Below are 17,231 nucleotides of genomic sequence, written 5' to 3' on the forward strand. Positions count from 1 at the left end.
TGTTCATAACTATAACTATACAGTCCTGTCAGCAGCTTTACACGTATGTTTACAGTGCATTATAGACGTGGGCGGCATATTACCAACATATTTACTTTAAAGACAAAGATTTGTCTTTCCAAAAGTTTTATGAGGAAGGAAAGCACTCACCACATTGGTTGGACCTCACGGGTTCATTTTGGTGAAAGACTGAATAACAATTTTGTTTGTGAAAACCTCACCTTGAGGGCAGGTTAAGCGTGTGTAATAATTATAAACTGTTGTAATAAGATGTGAACTCCTGTCTTCTGCATGCACGATGATGCGCTGCTGACACTTAACGTTTGCACTCGACATACATTGTTAGCTGCTGAACCATCCAATTCAAATGTATTTGTTACGAACACTGCTCGGGCAAACAGAACAGCTAGCAGATTAGACTGCAGTGCAGTTTGGAAGGGACATTCCAAATGATGAAGAACAATACCTTTAGTGATCACAAACATTTTTGGGAATATCTTACTCAGCCATAAAACCTGTAGCCACATAAGAATATATAGTATATATGTATATTATATATTATAGTATATATGTTAGCTAGGATAACCAGTCAAATAACACTCACTGATGATGGGCAACATACTAAAAACAGCATTGCCAACATTTTCCAACATGATCAGAATAGTAGAATAATCTCCTCTCTGAAACCAATCAAATACAAACTCAACATCCAAAATCAAAGCGTGAAATGTAAAAACATATTCAGTACGGCCCAATGACGAAGCTTATCTTGTTCTTTGTCAGCTTACACCAACAAAACTAAAAAGACATTTAGAAACATAACCCGTCAATAAAAAAAAAATGGCCTGTGCAAATTCCCTGAAGATGACCTAAACCACCACTGAAAAGCATTTCACTTACCCGATGCTGTTCACTTAATAAAGACAAAGTCCATCTACCTCTCTTTGTTAACAAACAGTTCAATGACGTGGTTGTTCAGTTTATTGGTGCTCTTCATGGACGCCATGGATCGTCACTGCTATACCTGCATAACCCTCCATGAGAAATGTGTTTCCATCAAGTCCCTTTCTCCCCCTCTTTCAGCCAAACAAGCAAAACACTAAACATGTCATAACTTCTGTTATATCTTAGCCTGAACTCTTCTTACTCCTATTGAGTTATATCTGCTAGCAGCCAGTTAGTCTTCTGTTCGGTGGCCCACTGACGAATCACATGTCTCGGGCCATCTTGCAGGCGCTGGCAGTTCAAAGAATATGCCCAGCATGTCAAGCTAAAGATTATGACTATGACAATCACGACAAAATCCCCATGAACTTTAATCTGCAAAGGCCAGCTTGAAGCCGCTCTGCTTCCATAGAGACATAGGAGGTGAAATCTGATTGGACAAGAAATCTCCTTAAAAAACCTGCACTAGAAGCAGCGCTGCAGGCTGGAAGCCGAGCAACAGAGAAAGACAAGAGCTATGCAACTTGAATATAAGCTGATAGGGAAACATAATTGTAATACATGTAGTGTATTTGTGAATAACAATTCAATTATGAAATAGCTATAACTTTGGGATTGTGTTCAGACCTGCAGAGAAAACACCACTGGAAGACAATAATGTGTCTCCTTACTTAAAAGAAAAGAAAAGAAGCAGACATAAGCAGACATTTGACTGTGGCTCCATGGAAGAGCAGGGTTGTCCTTCAATCAGAGTATCGTCAGTTTGATCCTCTGCTCCGGTAGTCCACGGTGCTCCCGGTGTATGAGTAGGTATATATGACTAGTTAGAGTCCTGGGGAGCAGGTGGCACCTTGGATGGTAGCAGTATAGAAGTACACGCCAGTTACATAAGAGGCATTATCATTTATTCATATATTTATATAAATATACTTATATGTACATTTATTTATTGTGAGACTTTTTCTTGATGGACTTAACCCATTTATATTAATTAACAGTCTGTACATAACTTCATTCACTCACACATTCACTCATTTATAGATTCAGTGGAGATATTGTGGTTCAGCTGCTTAGTGTTTTACTTTATCTCTATTTTTATAATTAGTGTCTTAGTTTAGTTCTGTATTCATACCTGTACCTCTCCTGTGTTTTATTGTATTTACTGTTGCTGCCATGACACCTGACTTTCTGTCAGTTTTATTTTTTATTTTATTATTTGAGCTTGTCTTAAGTATGAAGGCATACAATTAGCAATTAGCATTGATGTTGATAATTGTATATGTGTAGAATATGTGTTGGCTCGCTATTTGTAATGGCCATGGGCATTAACGATAACATTCAATATTAAATACGTCGCCGACAGTGAGGCTGTGAGCGACATTTGTTCATGTAAAATCTCTTGTACGAGACACTGAACCCCAGTTAACCACATTATTTAGGCCAGTGTGTGGAAGCTCCACTGACATGGATGTAAGAGTATGTGTGTTGGTGAATGAGAATGAAACTATGTATAAATTATTATTATTATAAATGATTTATCATTTCATTTCTGACACAAGATTGTAGAAGGCGGCTGCACTGACCCATATCTCTGTAAAAACACTTCTCTGGTTGTGAACTCCCGAGTGATGTTTAAAATGGCTTCGAGTTGATGTTTACCGATGGAAGAATATTTCAATATTACTGATTAATGGATAGTTTAAGCTGCTGTAATGTTCATAAGCAGTGTCACTCGTAGTGATCAACCCACAGAGAATGTCCTATACTGCTGTTCCTCTCTGCTCTATGGAGCTTTTTTAGCCTCTTTTACCTCATTGATCAGATTTCACAGCTGTGTCTAACCAGCCGGATTTCCAGCAGGCACGTGTTTATGAACCCATTCACCATGAATACTTTGGTAATCATTTATTAAATGTTAAAGCTTGTTTCTTCTGTCACCAAGTGGCCAAAAATATGCTGCATACTGAAATGTATCATGGTCAAGATTCCAGTTGGAAGCGCCAGTATGAGATGAGTGGGAATGAGAATGTGCACGAGGCATTGTGCATTGTTGTGTGAGGGTTTATGTTGATCATAGTGCTAGCTACTGGATAGGATCAACTGGTCTGCGGAAATAGTATTTTTTATAACCTATGCATTCAGCATTTTTATCCTATTCATAATTCATCAACATAGTACTCAAGGGCATTCTAATGTACTGTGCAGGAGTCATTCTGCAGGTCCAGCTCCAGACAGCATGTCAAATGCTCCTACTCGTAACACTTTTTTTCCTCTTAGAAGCGAGGGCTGAGAAGTCAAATATAATCATTAAGGATTCGAGCCATTCAAACAATGTTCTCTTTGAATTGTTAGATCAGTGTTGCGCTTACTGCAGAGAACCAAGAGGCTACAGAAGATCTACTTTCCTCAGGCCAATCCCATTCTTTCCTTGGTTGTATTTTACTTTTTTGTCCAGTATATTCAATTTTTGTCTTAATTATTATGTCAATAAATCATAATGCTGGAGGAGGAAACAAAGCATTTTACTGAACAACATTAAAAAGTGTTGAGAAACTTGAAACTTATCAGTGATGCTGGCTACGGGGTCAGAGGTGAAACACACTTGAAACTTTCAAGGAGCAAAGCTTAGCGGGACAGTTCTCATGGGCCTGGTGATAAGTTGAACTTGATCACTCTCTAAAACAATAGTGTTTGTGTCATGGTGACACACTGAGTCTCAAGTTCTCCTTGATCTTTCCAGTAGCCAATCTTATTTCCCCTCCGGTTTATCTATGAAGCTTTCATTTCCATGTCCTACACCACCTGGCCACCAGCCTTCCCATTCACCCCCATTTAGTCATCACCGGATAAGCCTACCTGTCCCTTTCGCTAAGATAAAGGGTGCATCCCAAGTCTCTAAATGGCATCCCTGTTTCCCTCACTTGCGTCCCTTCCTTAGTCCCGCCCACCAGGGATGCACGGAGAGACGCAAGGAAACCAAGCGAGGAGAGAAGACGCGAGGAAACATGTTTTAACAGACATGAGACGTCCTTTTCTCTGAAGCGTCACGTGAAGCGACGTCTGTTTCTGATGACTGCAGCAACTCGGCGGAGTTGTTTTCTGGATCGGATTTAGCGAAAATTTCAATAAAACTGCACTTAAATATTGATACAAATTGTTGCATGTTTTCAGTTGATTAATAGTTTTAAACTACAACTAGTAACTAGTAATAAGACACAGTTATCATCAGTGTCAGAGTGGAGATGTTTTCTCTGTAGTCTGTTACCTGTTAAACAAGTCTAATTGTGACATTATAAAATAACCATACATTTTGTAAAATGTGTTTCCTCTCTCCAGCTCTCTGATTTTAATTACATACATAATACAAATTATTGAGGGAAACAACAGATCAAATCTTTGAAGATAATAGTTTGTGGTCCTTTTTTTGTTCAGACCTATAATGAATGAACACATATTTTAACCAGATGGTGAATAAGAAAACACTAAAATATGTAACTATTTTGTGATCGTCTTCACTCTGGTATGAAACTCCAGCGATGAGTCCGCTCAGCTGCAGCGTCCAATCAAATAACAGAGGAACAGTGAGGGGGGGTGTCCAGCGTTAAAACACTTCCTGGAAGTCTGCTCTCGGAGCTCCTCGATCATGGCTCCTCCGATTTCCTTCCTCCCTCATCGATCCTTGCTCCTCCGAGCTGAATAAGAGCTTTGGGACGGCCTTCAATATGGCGGCGCAGAACCACTTCCGGTTCAGTCGAGGAGCGAGGAGACGGCCATTTAGAGACTTGGGATGCACCCATGTACGTTTAAAAGTTGATGATTTAAACACATAAAGCCTTTAGGCTTTAAAAAATCATTAGCAATTAGCAAAATATGAGTGCTATAGTATACTGCATTTCAAGGTCAGACTGAAAGAACATAAAAGATACCAGTATATTCTACTTTTCCAGTCTGGATTATCTGGGCTAAAGTGTTCCCACTCTGTCGTTAGGATAGCTACAAAAGCACCTCTTTATCTCACCATTCTAGTAAAAAGATGAATTGTTGTTCATCCAAGTAATGTCACGCCTTTAAAACATTCAAACAAAAGGTGGAGACAAATGCCAGAGGCTATTTTGAGATGAAGTGGTTAATTTACAATAAAGACTTGTAATTACCTTCTATTAAAATTTGATTATCATGAAACATGTACAGGAAGTAATGAGAGAGTATTATTACAAAATTCTTATTATACATTCACATAAGCTAAAGGATCTAAATTAAAGGAACGAAACAGAAAACAGAATCAGAAAACAATGTATCTTATACTGTGAAAAGGTCATCCAGTGTCTACGGTGTATAGAGCAAAAATTTAAGTCCCTTTAGATAAAAGCGTCAGCTAAATGAAATGTAATGTTATGTAAAGAAAGAGTGCTGGGAAATGTGAATGACTAAATTTCAGCACAGGGGTTTGCTGCGGTGCCGCTGTAGGGAAAATGGAAATGAATGATTCGTCTAGCTTTTTTGAATTGGCAACAGACAGTCAAATATATTTTTTAAAATTTTAATCTAAAAATTTAATCTAGGTGAACAGCCAAAATGTAGAGTGTAAACTGATGTTAACTTTTTGGTTTTAAAATCACATTTACAACTGACCGAGTTGAAGTCGGACTATGTTGTGTTGACATAATGTTTACATATAATACAGTGTTTGATTCACATTATTTTGTCTGAATTCTTTTTTCACTTCCACTGAGACAACTGTGATTCCAGTTAAACATGAAGAGAGATTTTTCTGCTGGTGCAGTGCATCATGGTTTGTCCTTGACCACACTTGAAAGAAACACCATCCGCTGCAGTAAACTGATTGCCCTGCAAATAGCCTCTAACTAAGCTCTGCCCAAAGAGCCTGGACAGCAATGAAGTGAAGTGGACTGGTGGCTAAGCTCCAAACCTGTGTCATTGCCCACTGGTTTAATGTTTTTGACTCACAAGCAAAAACTAAGCAGAGCAATCAACATGAATATACTCCATCAGGCATAATGAGGGTGGAAAAAGCGGCTATGGTTTGAGCAGCTTGAGCAAATACAATGATGGGTATAATCTTGGTTCTATCTTAATAATCTTGGTTCTCTGAGTGAAGTGACAATCTCTCCTCAGAGTTACATATTCCATATGTACGTGACTGACCGCACTGGGTCAATTGACATAGATATTTCTTTAAGACAAATTACTATCTGGCCCATGTGTGGGCTTATTAACCCAAGGTGTGCATGGATTTACTGATTGACATTGATTTAAACTACCTCCGAGCGGCATCGCCCTGGAGAGATAGAATGTATTGTATCTCTCATAAGTGTAGGACTTAGTAAGACACCTTACGCAAGCTCAGTGGGGAGCAGGGTCATCCTTCAATCAGAGGATTGGTGGTTCGATTCCCGGCTTCGCTAGCCCATGTCGATGTGTCCTTGAGCAAGACACTTAACGCTAAATTGCTCCTCTAGCTGTGCCTACGATGTATGAATGGTTGATAATCCTGATGTGGCACCTTGCATTGTAGCTCCTCTTATCAGTGTGAGAATGGGTGAATGATGTCATGTAGTGTTAAAGCACTCTGAGTGGTCAGAAGACAAGAAAAAGTGCCGTATAGATCCATTTATTACTATTTTTTTTACCAAGGAGATGGATGCAGCTTCTCAAGAACTCCCCAAAACTGGTATTTAAATGAGATGTCCACACCACCAGAGTGCTAAACCCCTAATATACACTATATATATATATATATATATATATATATATATATATATATATATATATATTACACACACACATATTATATATATATATATATATATATATATATATATATATATATATATATATATATATATATATTACACACACTCACACATTCATTCATTTATTAGCTAGTGACATCTCAGATGCTACATAGCCCTGCCCCACGCTCCAGTGCAGACACAGCCTAAAGCATGGCCAACCCAGCAAGATGCCGAGGTTGGGTGTGAATGGATAGCCACTCAGCTGACCTGTGCTATGCTAGGCCAACATAACCCTAATATTGTTGTAAGATTGTTCAACAGGCACTGGGGCATGGCGGATATGACGCTTATTGTGCAGTGGCACCCAGCACATGTTACCCCTAAAGAGATGCCTGCAGCCACATTCAAGCAATACAACCTTGCAAATGTAGATGACGTGACCAGGTAGCGACAGCACACATCTCAGAGAGGTTGGTGTCCTGTGACAAGGCCCAGGAGGTTGCTAAGCCTCATGTAGCGTGCACCCTTGCTTCCACTGGTGCTGGTGTGCCCATCTCTTTGTATGCTTGCTTACAAACAATGGGACAGTCTTTTTGAATTCCTCTGTTTGCTAAATGAAGCCCTTCAGGGCTCTGATTGGGCACACTCGTGCCCCTTCCTGATCCCCCTCACCCTCGGGCAGGGCGCACGGTTTGCAACTCCAGAGATTGATGAAGGTGGAAGTTTGAGAGCACATTCCACAGAAATCCTGAAATCAGATGCTAGATTACTCCTGTGTTGCCTGGCAGGAAATAATAGCAGCTGACAGACCCTGTGTCTTCCCCATCTTCTTAGCTGACATCACTACTCTGAGGAACGCAATCTTAAGCGACCATTTAATGATCACCGATTCAAGGGACTGAAGTTGTAGAGCTGCCAGAACATGACCTTGGTCCCAAGTTGGGATAGATAACCCCCTGCTGTGGGGCAAAAGTCTCTTTTCAGGAACTGAGTGATGAGGCTGCAGTGCCCTTCAGCCAACCTATTATCCCCAACCTAAGCATCCTTGATAGCTTCCACCATGCCTCTAAAGGGTCATTTATACACGGGTTTTACACAGAGAAGCAAGCATGCAAGACCCGCAAGGGCCTCTTGTGTAGTCCCGTGAGCCCTCTGCATGTGTCGCCCAAAATTTCTGACTATTCGACAAAGCTACGCAAGCCGTTCGCAGCCCGCAAGACTGATTGGTCTGCTAACTACATCCTTTCTGAGTCTTGCATGTCAGCTTTTATAGTATAATAGCAACATAACATAACTGCTATTTTAAAAGCCATAGCAGAAACACGAACAATGGATCCCGTTAAAGAACATTTGGCTGAAGAGGTTCGCAAATATGAACATTTATATAATAATATTGACGGAGTATAAGGACACGCAGATGGCCGTAAATTCCTGGAGGGAGATATCCGTGAACGTCGGTGTGCAGGTCGATTCCAAACGGTCGTTGCGCCACCTATGTTCTGGCATATGGAAAAGGCATGGGAACCATAAACCAAAACGAGTCCGTCGATGCAACTGCGTGGCTAGCCGCAGTTGCAGTTGCAAGAGTGTATATCGCCCTTAAGGGTCAAAAGTGATTAAACAGCCTCAAGTAGCCCCTACAGTTACTGGAGTGGGTCAACTTTGTTAGCCATGTTCCATGCTATAAAGAGTTTGCAGCAATACAAAATATCTCACTCTTGTTAATGGTGCGAGATCCCAGAGTTTGAGGCCCACAGTTTGAGGCCCAGAAAGGGATTAAACAGGGTTCCCTGTGCCTGACTAAGAAGGCCTTGGCGACCTGGCATTTCCCATGGGCTCTCAAAAGTGGTGACAGAAATCATCTGCTCCCTCAGATTAATGCCTCTAACTGATTTACATATGATGAAGGCACTTTCTTAGGCAGGAAGGATGGATTAGTGAGGAGAATAACCCTCGAATCATCCAGATCAGTGAGCCATAGCACATCTGGCTCAATGATCAGGCATGGAGTTCACCCACTTGTTTTGCTAATGTGATAGCAAGCAGAAATGTTGTTTTAATGGAAAACCATCTCTTTCTCTTTCCTCACAGTTCGAATTGGGCCATATACTACACAAATTCAAGTCCCATGATAGCAATACATTGACATTGTGATGGTATAAGCCTGTGTGTCCTTTGAGAAATGACCAGCTAGTGTTGACCACACTGTCTGACAGATGAAACTTTGAGAACCAAAGCATCAACCTTCCCTATTTTTTTTTGGGTGGATCTGATGAGACTGCCCTGAGCCTCTTTGATTTTGTTGGGTCTGCAGCCACGCTAGTAGGCGACAGCCCAGTATTGCTACTTTTAGCAGAGTTGTCCTTTAATCCTTCAAGTATGAATGGATTATGAATGAGTAGATAATCCCGAAGGGCAGGTCACTGATAGCACCTTGCATGGCCCTGCCATCAGTGTATGAATGGGTGAATGATGACATGTAGTGTGAAAGTTCTTTGAGTGGTCGGAATACTAGAAAAGCGCTATACATTTACTATATCTGTAGATTTACCCATGTAGGCGTATCCTACAACCCCTGACTAGGGTCTAGGATTGTAGGATACGCCTGCCTTGAGGTGTTCATTTCTCAGACAGGCAGGTGAGTGTTCATGGACATCCTCTGTGTGGAGGAGGGCCATACAGGAGTTACATGTCATGAAGTGGGTCAATCCCAAGAGCCACCGGGCGACTCACTTGTCCAGCAGTAGTTCAGCACAAACAATAATGGCGAGATCACCTGGAATACATTCAACATTCTCAATCATTACTGTGTTCAAAGAAAAGGACATTAGTGTACTTCCAAATGCATGTTTGTGTGTGTTTATATATATATATATATATATATATATATATATATATATATATGTATATGTATATATATATATATATAAATATTTATATATATATACATAATGTTTGAAGATGTTGCTTACCCGCTGCTCTTCTCCTCATGCACCAAATACTATTTTCACCAAAAATGAATAGTGTTTCACATTTCATTTCACATGTGTTTTAGGATGTGGTCTTGAAAGAAAAATGAACAAAGCCCATGCTGGTGACAAATATGAGTGTTTGAAACAAACTGAACATATGACTGTAGAGTTAGTGTTTTGCAATGTTTCTATGGGTATTTTGATTTTTTTTTTTCATTTGGAGTCATACTGAGTCTCGTTTTCTTGCTGCTCTAATTGCGGGTATCTTCTGCAGCTGCCAGCAGAACCACCACTACAGCCAAGACCTCCAGTCATGTGACACGCTGCAGTGACAGACAGAGGAACTACTGTGTTAATGGAGGGGAGTGCTTCACCCTTGAAATCATGCCAGGCACCACAAAGTTTCTTTGCAGGTACGACAGTAGGTTCAAATACTGACTTTGAATCAAGTTTCCATCTCAAATACATATGCTATAAAACAGTTACTGTGATTTATTGTATTCACTTCATGCTGAGTAATGCAAACATAATGTAATCTTTATAACATGTATAAAACAGACACATTCTTTATAAATCTATAACTTCTGTGTAATGATCAGGTATTTTGTGATTATGTGTCATAAGATAAGACTTTATTCAGTGGCTAGCACCCAGACATTATCCAAACACTCCAAATACATATTGTTAGAATCATAAGCTAAAATAGACACTAACTAAAAAGGGGCTGATCTCCACCAGCTGTGTCTGCATCAACCACTGCTGTGTTGTGTGATGGAATGCAACAACCCACAATTGGTTATCTTTGCATCAAACACCAATGGGCTCCAAGGCTTTTTAGAATTCACTTCATTCTCCCAAACTCAACAAAACAAGCAGCAACAATTGCAGTTTGGTTCAAAACCATCCTTTAAGACAATCTTGGCAAAATTAAAAACTTGAAAGCTGTCTCTACATGTAGCAGCGACTAAGTGGTGGTGTGGACTGTTAGTTAGTTAGTTAATTAGACAAACACACTGTGTAAAACAACAACGTGAGTAAACTGTGTCTCTGTGCGCACAGTAGTGGCTGGCAGTAATGCACTTAGCTCTGTCATCACTAACGGCCCCTACGAGCTGAGGGCTGGTAGTTGAGTGAGGAGTCAGAAAATAGTCAATGGCAGTATAAAACAGGCAATAAAAGGTAAACAGGTTTTTAATTAAATTCATTTGTATAGTCTAAAATCCCAAATTTGCTTCAGAGACCTTTACAGATCTGAACAGCATTTAACATCCTTGGAGACTTAGAAGTAAGTATGCTCAAAGGTGTATCTATTTAATATGAAGTAGACTAGGTTCAGTTGAATCTTATTTCGCAAAGCTCACTTTGCATAAACACCCTTATCTAAAAGTCACAGTGGATAAAACATAAAACAGTAGTCATGCAGAATAATACATTCATATATATATATATATATATATATATATATACACATATATATACATATATATATATATACACATATATATACATATATATATATAAATTTATCAATAAAATACCTTAACTATATATATATATATATATATATATATATAGTTAAGTTATTTTATTGAGGCATATATATATATATATATGTATATATATATGTATATATATATATGTATGTATATATATATATATGCCTCAATAAAAAAAAAAAAAAAAAAAAATATATATATATATATATATATATATATATATATATAGTTAAGGTATTTTATTGAGGCATGTGTTCATAACTTTAATTTTGCAGCTGGCCAAATTGGAACACTTTAATATTACTTTGTATTCTGCTGGGTAGTTTACTTTCTAAATATTCATAATTTATTAGTTGATAATATTTTGTTTAATTCATCTGAATCTGTGAAGTAATCCAAAGTGATCAGATACAAGTTGTAGAACTATAATGTATCAGAAAAACACAAGTTAAGTTATTTCAATATTGTACATTTTATTGCCATTAATGTGTGGTTATGTGACATAAAGGAGACACCAGTGATGCCTGCTTTCACTCTTGTACAGTCTACATATGTTGTCCTGCACCCAGGATAGGATTAGCCTTCTGCTGATCACCACAACCAAAAACTCAACCAGCTATTAAGAGCTGCTTTTGGTGCATTAGCATAAACAGTCAGAGACTGTCTCTAAGTGACTTGCAGTTGCATGGAGGAGAAGTTTCATTTCCTGTGGAGTGGCGCTTAGCTGGTGGCTCAAAAGTATCCCCACATCTATCCCGAAACTTTCAACCTGCGCAAATCCAGAAAATGTAACTCCAGCCCCTTTACAGGAGTTTGGTTCCATAACCAGTGCTATGCATAGAGGTGAGCCCAATTATATCCACATTCCCACCCCTCACACAAGCATCAGATCCTATCCCACCAGAGAGGTGACTATCCACTCTCTAGATGTAGGGACACACACTGCTTGCCGCTCCACTGTTGCCTGCCATCCAATACACCCAATCCAAGAATTGTTGGGCCCACAGGGCGTTGCTCCATGTTGTCTTTTTGTGCTGTGCCCGACACAGCCCCATGGCTCAAGGCCTTGCTGGTGAGCTTGTTTGTGAGCCCCCTCCCAGGTCAGAAGGTTGCCAAAGTTTCGCTTTTTTATGCCAGGTTCTGCAGCTCCTTTTTTGACAATTCATATAGGGTCTGTGAATTGTTCCTCCCCTGGGACCACTTTGACCCGGGAGACCCTACCAGGGACTATTGCCCCAGACAGTTCCTAAGGTAACAGGACAGGCAAACTCCTCCACAACATTCAGGTGGTGTTTCTTGGAGAGTAAGTGACCTCTGCTTAAGCAGCATCATTCAGGCCATAGTGTCTGAAAGTTGGCAAGTATACTGAACAACTACACATATGTACCATTGACCATGATTAATGAGGCTGTGGTGATATGATTATCCGTTACCACAGACTGCAATCCTACACATGGAATGGGTGACATTGTAGGGTTGAGAGCCCATCTCCATTCTTGATACAAGCTTTTGTTTTGCATGGCTCTCATCAGACCTATGTGTCAGTAGGCAAGCCCAAGAGGTTTGTCTTTAACTCCTCAGTTCTCCTCAAAGCAAAACATTATTACATTACAGCACCGACCTGCACCGTGCGGTGGAACAAAAGTCTTTGAGGAAATGTTCTAAATTAAACAAATATAAAAAGGTAAAACCAAATAGGGGCACGGGTATAGCAAGTGTCAGACAGTGCAATCTTTGAGGACTGCTGAGGTTCAGATGACGACAGACGTCTTGATAATGCCCAGTGACACACAGCTGTAAGGAGTGTAGGTGAGAGCCTAAATTAGTAAGCTGAACAAAACACAGAGATGGTCTCTGGGTTCCCAGTGTAAAAATGTTCTGCACATTTTTCCTTCTCCTAGGGAGATCCAGCTATGTGGTATGATCATGTCTCAGTATTAATGAATGCACACAGAAGAATTCTGAAATGTATTTTTTATAAATAACTCTCACAAAATATGTGAATGCACACAAAAATAATTATATCATTATAAATATTCACAAATATGTTTCTAATGCACACACATATTTCTTTGAAAATGTTATCAAAAACATTTTGTTTTATTTTTACAAACCAGTGAATCGGTATTTATAAAGTGCTGGTAATAGGTGAACTTCACTGCATCGGTGTGTGTTCTTCTTTACACTTCCCTGATGTTGCTCGATTCACAAATGCATCATTTGTGAATTTTCCACAGAATATCTGTTGCCAATCAGATACTCTTTTGTGTGCTTGCCACTGCAATGTCAGTCGCCTGCCAGTAATCACACTTGATGTCTTTCTCGTGTGAGTGAACGTTGGCTAGCGTTAGTGAAGCTGTACGTTTGTTTGCCAGTTGACTATGTGATGATTCTTCTTCCCACTAAACTCAAACATTGGAATATGTGTTGACACCGTTACTTATTTCAAAGTTGACTCAAATATGTCAACATATGGGAAAAATGTTCCTCACAGATTATTTCTAGTTCATATTAGTGGTTTGACAAATCTGGATGGTTTTGACTGCCAATGCTAGCACTTTTTTATTTTCTAGAAGATAAAATAAAAGTAACGTTTAGTCCAATGACTAAAAAAGGTTTTGGAAATTATGATACAATTTTCATGATATTTTATTTTAAATATTTGTTTGACAGAAACATTGTAAATAATCTCATTATGATTACTTCATTTTACATTTCAACTTTTCTTTGGGAATTTGCTTTGGCAATGGGATATGTACCTAATGGGTCTACGACTTTGTGTCAGGGAATTTCTTGTCAAGCTGATGTTTCTTTAGTCAATACTGTAGACACAACTTGTGGAAAAATGAGTTTCTCACCACCCTGTAAGAAAAAGGGTAAGACAAATAACTGAGGTATTCACTCTCTTTTTGTCTTCATAAATATGTCTGAATGTATAGTTACAAGCCAAAGATCTTTTTTTAGTGTTTGTTACCATTAAATGCTGTGCCATCAAAAAGGCCATGAAACTGTATCAGCATGTATCGGCTGTGATCTGTGTATGAAGTTATACAAATATAATTTGTGCCTTCAATGTCCATGTTTTCTTTTGATTATTTATTCCTGTTTTTATATTTTAACATTTTAGTGTTACTTATCTTCCACTGTTGCCCCCCGGTATGTTAGTTTGAATTTATATATTTTACAGTTTCTTATTGTCAGTTTCTGAAATTGTAAAAAAAAACATTTAGAATTGTTTTGTTTGCCAGATGATGGTCTTTCCTTCAACATTATGGAAGTAACTTTCAATCCAGGTGCTTCATCCTTTTGTTTGAGTTGTTTTGGGGAGCTGTACAGACTTATCTGCCCACGTTTGCTTGTTTCCCTACCTGAGTATGACATAGAGTATATCCCTCACTCATATGAAAAAGTCATTTGAGACATTTGACTATCTACAGTTAAAGAAAGTGCATTTGTAGATTGCGAAATAGTCAGGGGAGTCTATGAAAATAACAACACATGTCTTTACTGCACGAATGCAGTGAAGACATAAACATGACAATAGTTGTAAAATAAAGGTTCAACAGTTTGTATAGAAATGTAACAACATCCAAATATGTTTTTGATGACATTTTCAAATACATTGTGGATTTAATTTACATTTATTTTAAACTATTTGTGTGCAACAGAAATATAGTTGTGATTTTTAAAAATATGTGTATTTTTTTTCACATGTATTTATTTATTTATTATATATATTATTTATTTATTATTTATATTTATTTCATGATTTAGCTGCAATACCTTCAATCAGTGCCAATGTGGGAAGTTGTGTTCCTTTAGCGAGGTGGAAAGTACAGTAAAGGGCCGATCACACAGGACGCGACTTTTGAAAGCGCAGCCGCTTAAAAAACGCCTTGACAAAAATGCGCTGGTTGTTTTTCGAAAAAGGCGTTTTTTTAAAAGGCCAATTGTGACGGTGATGAGCTGTGCGACTCCGCGCAGCGCGCTTAAAAGTTGAGAATATTGTAACTTTTAAACACGCTGAAAAAACGCTAGAAAAACCGTACCATAGGAAATTAATGGTTTTGCGAGAGACGCGTTTTTTAGAGTCGCGTCTCGTGTGATCGGCCCTTAAGGGTATGGCAGCCAGGTGGTGGATCAGTGTGGAGCACATCCGTGCAGCACATCTGACTTAAGCAGTCGCCGTGTTTGACTTACAAGTTTGCCATTTTTCTCAATATAGCCACAATATTTTTCTAACCTTATGTGCGTTGGTTGCCTTAACGTAACCTATTGTTCATTTTCCATGATGGCAAATTTTCTGGAAAGGAAAAAAGGATTCCCAAATGGCAAACCCTTTCCGGCCCAACAAAGGGCGTGTAAAAATCAGGAAGCTATACTAGTCATATTAATACTTACTTTAAAATCACATATTGTAAAAGGCATTAATTTATTTGAAAAACATTAGAATTGGACATTAAAAAACTTTGTTGACAGCATTGTTGTTTGGCATTAAGGTTATATCGTGGATACAATCATGTTTTGTGAATGTACACTGGATGTCTTTGTGTTTGTGCATGTGTTCTCATGTTTTGTATGTAAAATGTCCGTACTGTTTATCTCTTTCCTTTCTACCCACCAACCAGGTGCTTGGCTGGATTCACTGGGCACCGATGTGAACAAGCTGTGCTTAAGAAAGTCTCAGACTCAAAACGTATGTGAACACAGCTGTAATCAATCCCACATGTCATTGCTGGTGTTTCACCCGTGTCATGTTTTCTCCAAGAATTAGTGGAGAATTCCATGTTTCCCTTGTATGCAGGGATAACAATCTGATGATAGGCCATGCACTATATTTGTAATTCTATTTCTGTGAGCTCAAGGGAAGCCTAAAGTCTTAAGCACACTCCTGTGGAGTAGTGCACTAAAATTTGCATGTACTTTACATCTCATCACGCCCCATCTATGCTGTTCAGGGCAGCAAACTGCCTTCATCTATGGTTTTCTTGTCAGAAGGTATGACTTACTATTTACTGCTCTTCCCATTCAGCCCCACCATATACACCAAGAGAACACTCTCATAACAGGTATTCCCTGCATCCCCAAGTTTTCTCAATGGTCCAGTGCTAGACTGACCACAATGTGGTTGGTAAAGCAGTGATCATTTTTATTGTTTCAAGTCCAAATACTTACTTGGTCATTTCCCCTCGGCATCGGAGAGAGATGTATGGAGGCCCGCTCTAGCGACTGTATGCATTGCACTGAGACAGTCCCATGAGTAGCTTTTCATGTGAGTCGTCAGTCACTCTGTAGTGACGGGAGTCGCTTGGTGAGTCAAAATAATGTTAATGACACTCGTTTCCTAAGTGGTGGTTTTGCCTAAACCTAACTTCCTTTGAAGAAGGCAGCTGTTTTTGAAAGGACACTATGAATGTAATGCAGTCCTCACATGTTGAAAACTAATGCTAGAGGGGTACCCAGCGCGTTGATCTCTGATGTTGAGGTTGGGCTGCAAGCACATCATGACTAACAGATTGCCATCCTGTATGACTGCCATGCATTTTTGTCTATGTTGCTTTTTGGGAGGAGTCATGACACCTCCGATATTGGATTATGTAACAGGCAAGACTAGACTTGTCCTGAGTGGCTCCAATAGTACATGCAAATTTCAGTCCACTGCTAAGACAGCATTCAAACCTATAGAGTTTGATGAAGGGCCTGTGCAAAATACAACAGTTTATCTATACGAGGTAGACTACCTGAACTGGAGATCATAATCCAATGTACTTGTATATGAAGGTCTGAGATGATCGATAGACTCACAGACTATAGCTAGACATATTGGTCTCGCTGGCCCTTCCTGCCAACACCAGTGATGACTGTCGTGGGTTTTGCACAGCTCTATGAACTAACTCCTCTCCTCTTGTTTGTTTCTTTTGTTTCCTAATCAGGTGTCCAAATGAATTTACTGGGGATCGCTGCCAAAACTATGTAATGGCCAGCTTTTACAGTAAGTCTATTTCCTATCATATCTGTTCTGGGATTGGAGCATGCTCAATTAACAGTTCTTGTACATGTTC

The 17,231-nt window shown here is 39.2% G+C and overlaps 1 protein-coding gene across 3 annotated transcripts in view; it reads left to right on the forward strand.

Moving 5' to 3' along the window:
* Positions 1–17,231, forward strand: part of nrg1 (neuregulin 1) — a 39,403-nt gene that overhangs the window by 3,162 nt on the left and 19,010 nt on the right. For all 3 annotated transcript variants that reach the window (XM_068574797.1, XM_068574798.1, XM_068574799.1), the window contains exons 2-3: positions 9,948–10,086; positions 17,103–17,161. In XM_068574797.1, coding sequence (XP_068430898.1) covers positions 9,948–10,086; positions 17,103–17,161 — 198 coding nt within the window. The remainder of the gene's footprint in view (positions 1–9,947; positions 10,087–17,102; positions 17,162–17,231) is intronic.

This window comes from Clinocottus analis, unplaced genomic scaffold (assembly GCF_023055335.1).
Source record: "Clinocottus analis isolate CAN_PGR_092001 unplaced genomic scaffold, fCliAna1.0.p SCAF_13, whole genome shotgun sequence".
NCBI classification, from domain to species: Eukaryota; Metazoa; Chordata; class Actinopteri; order Perciformes; family Cottidae; genus Clinocottus; species Clinocottus analis.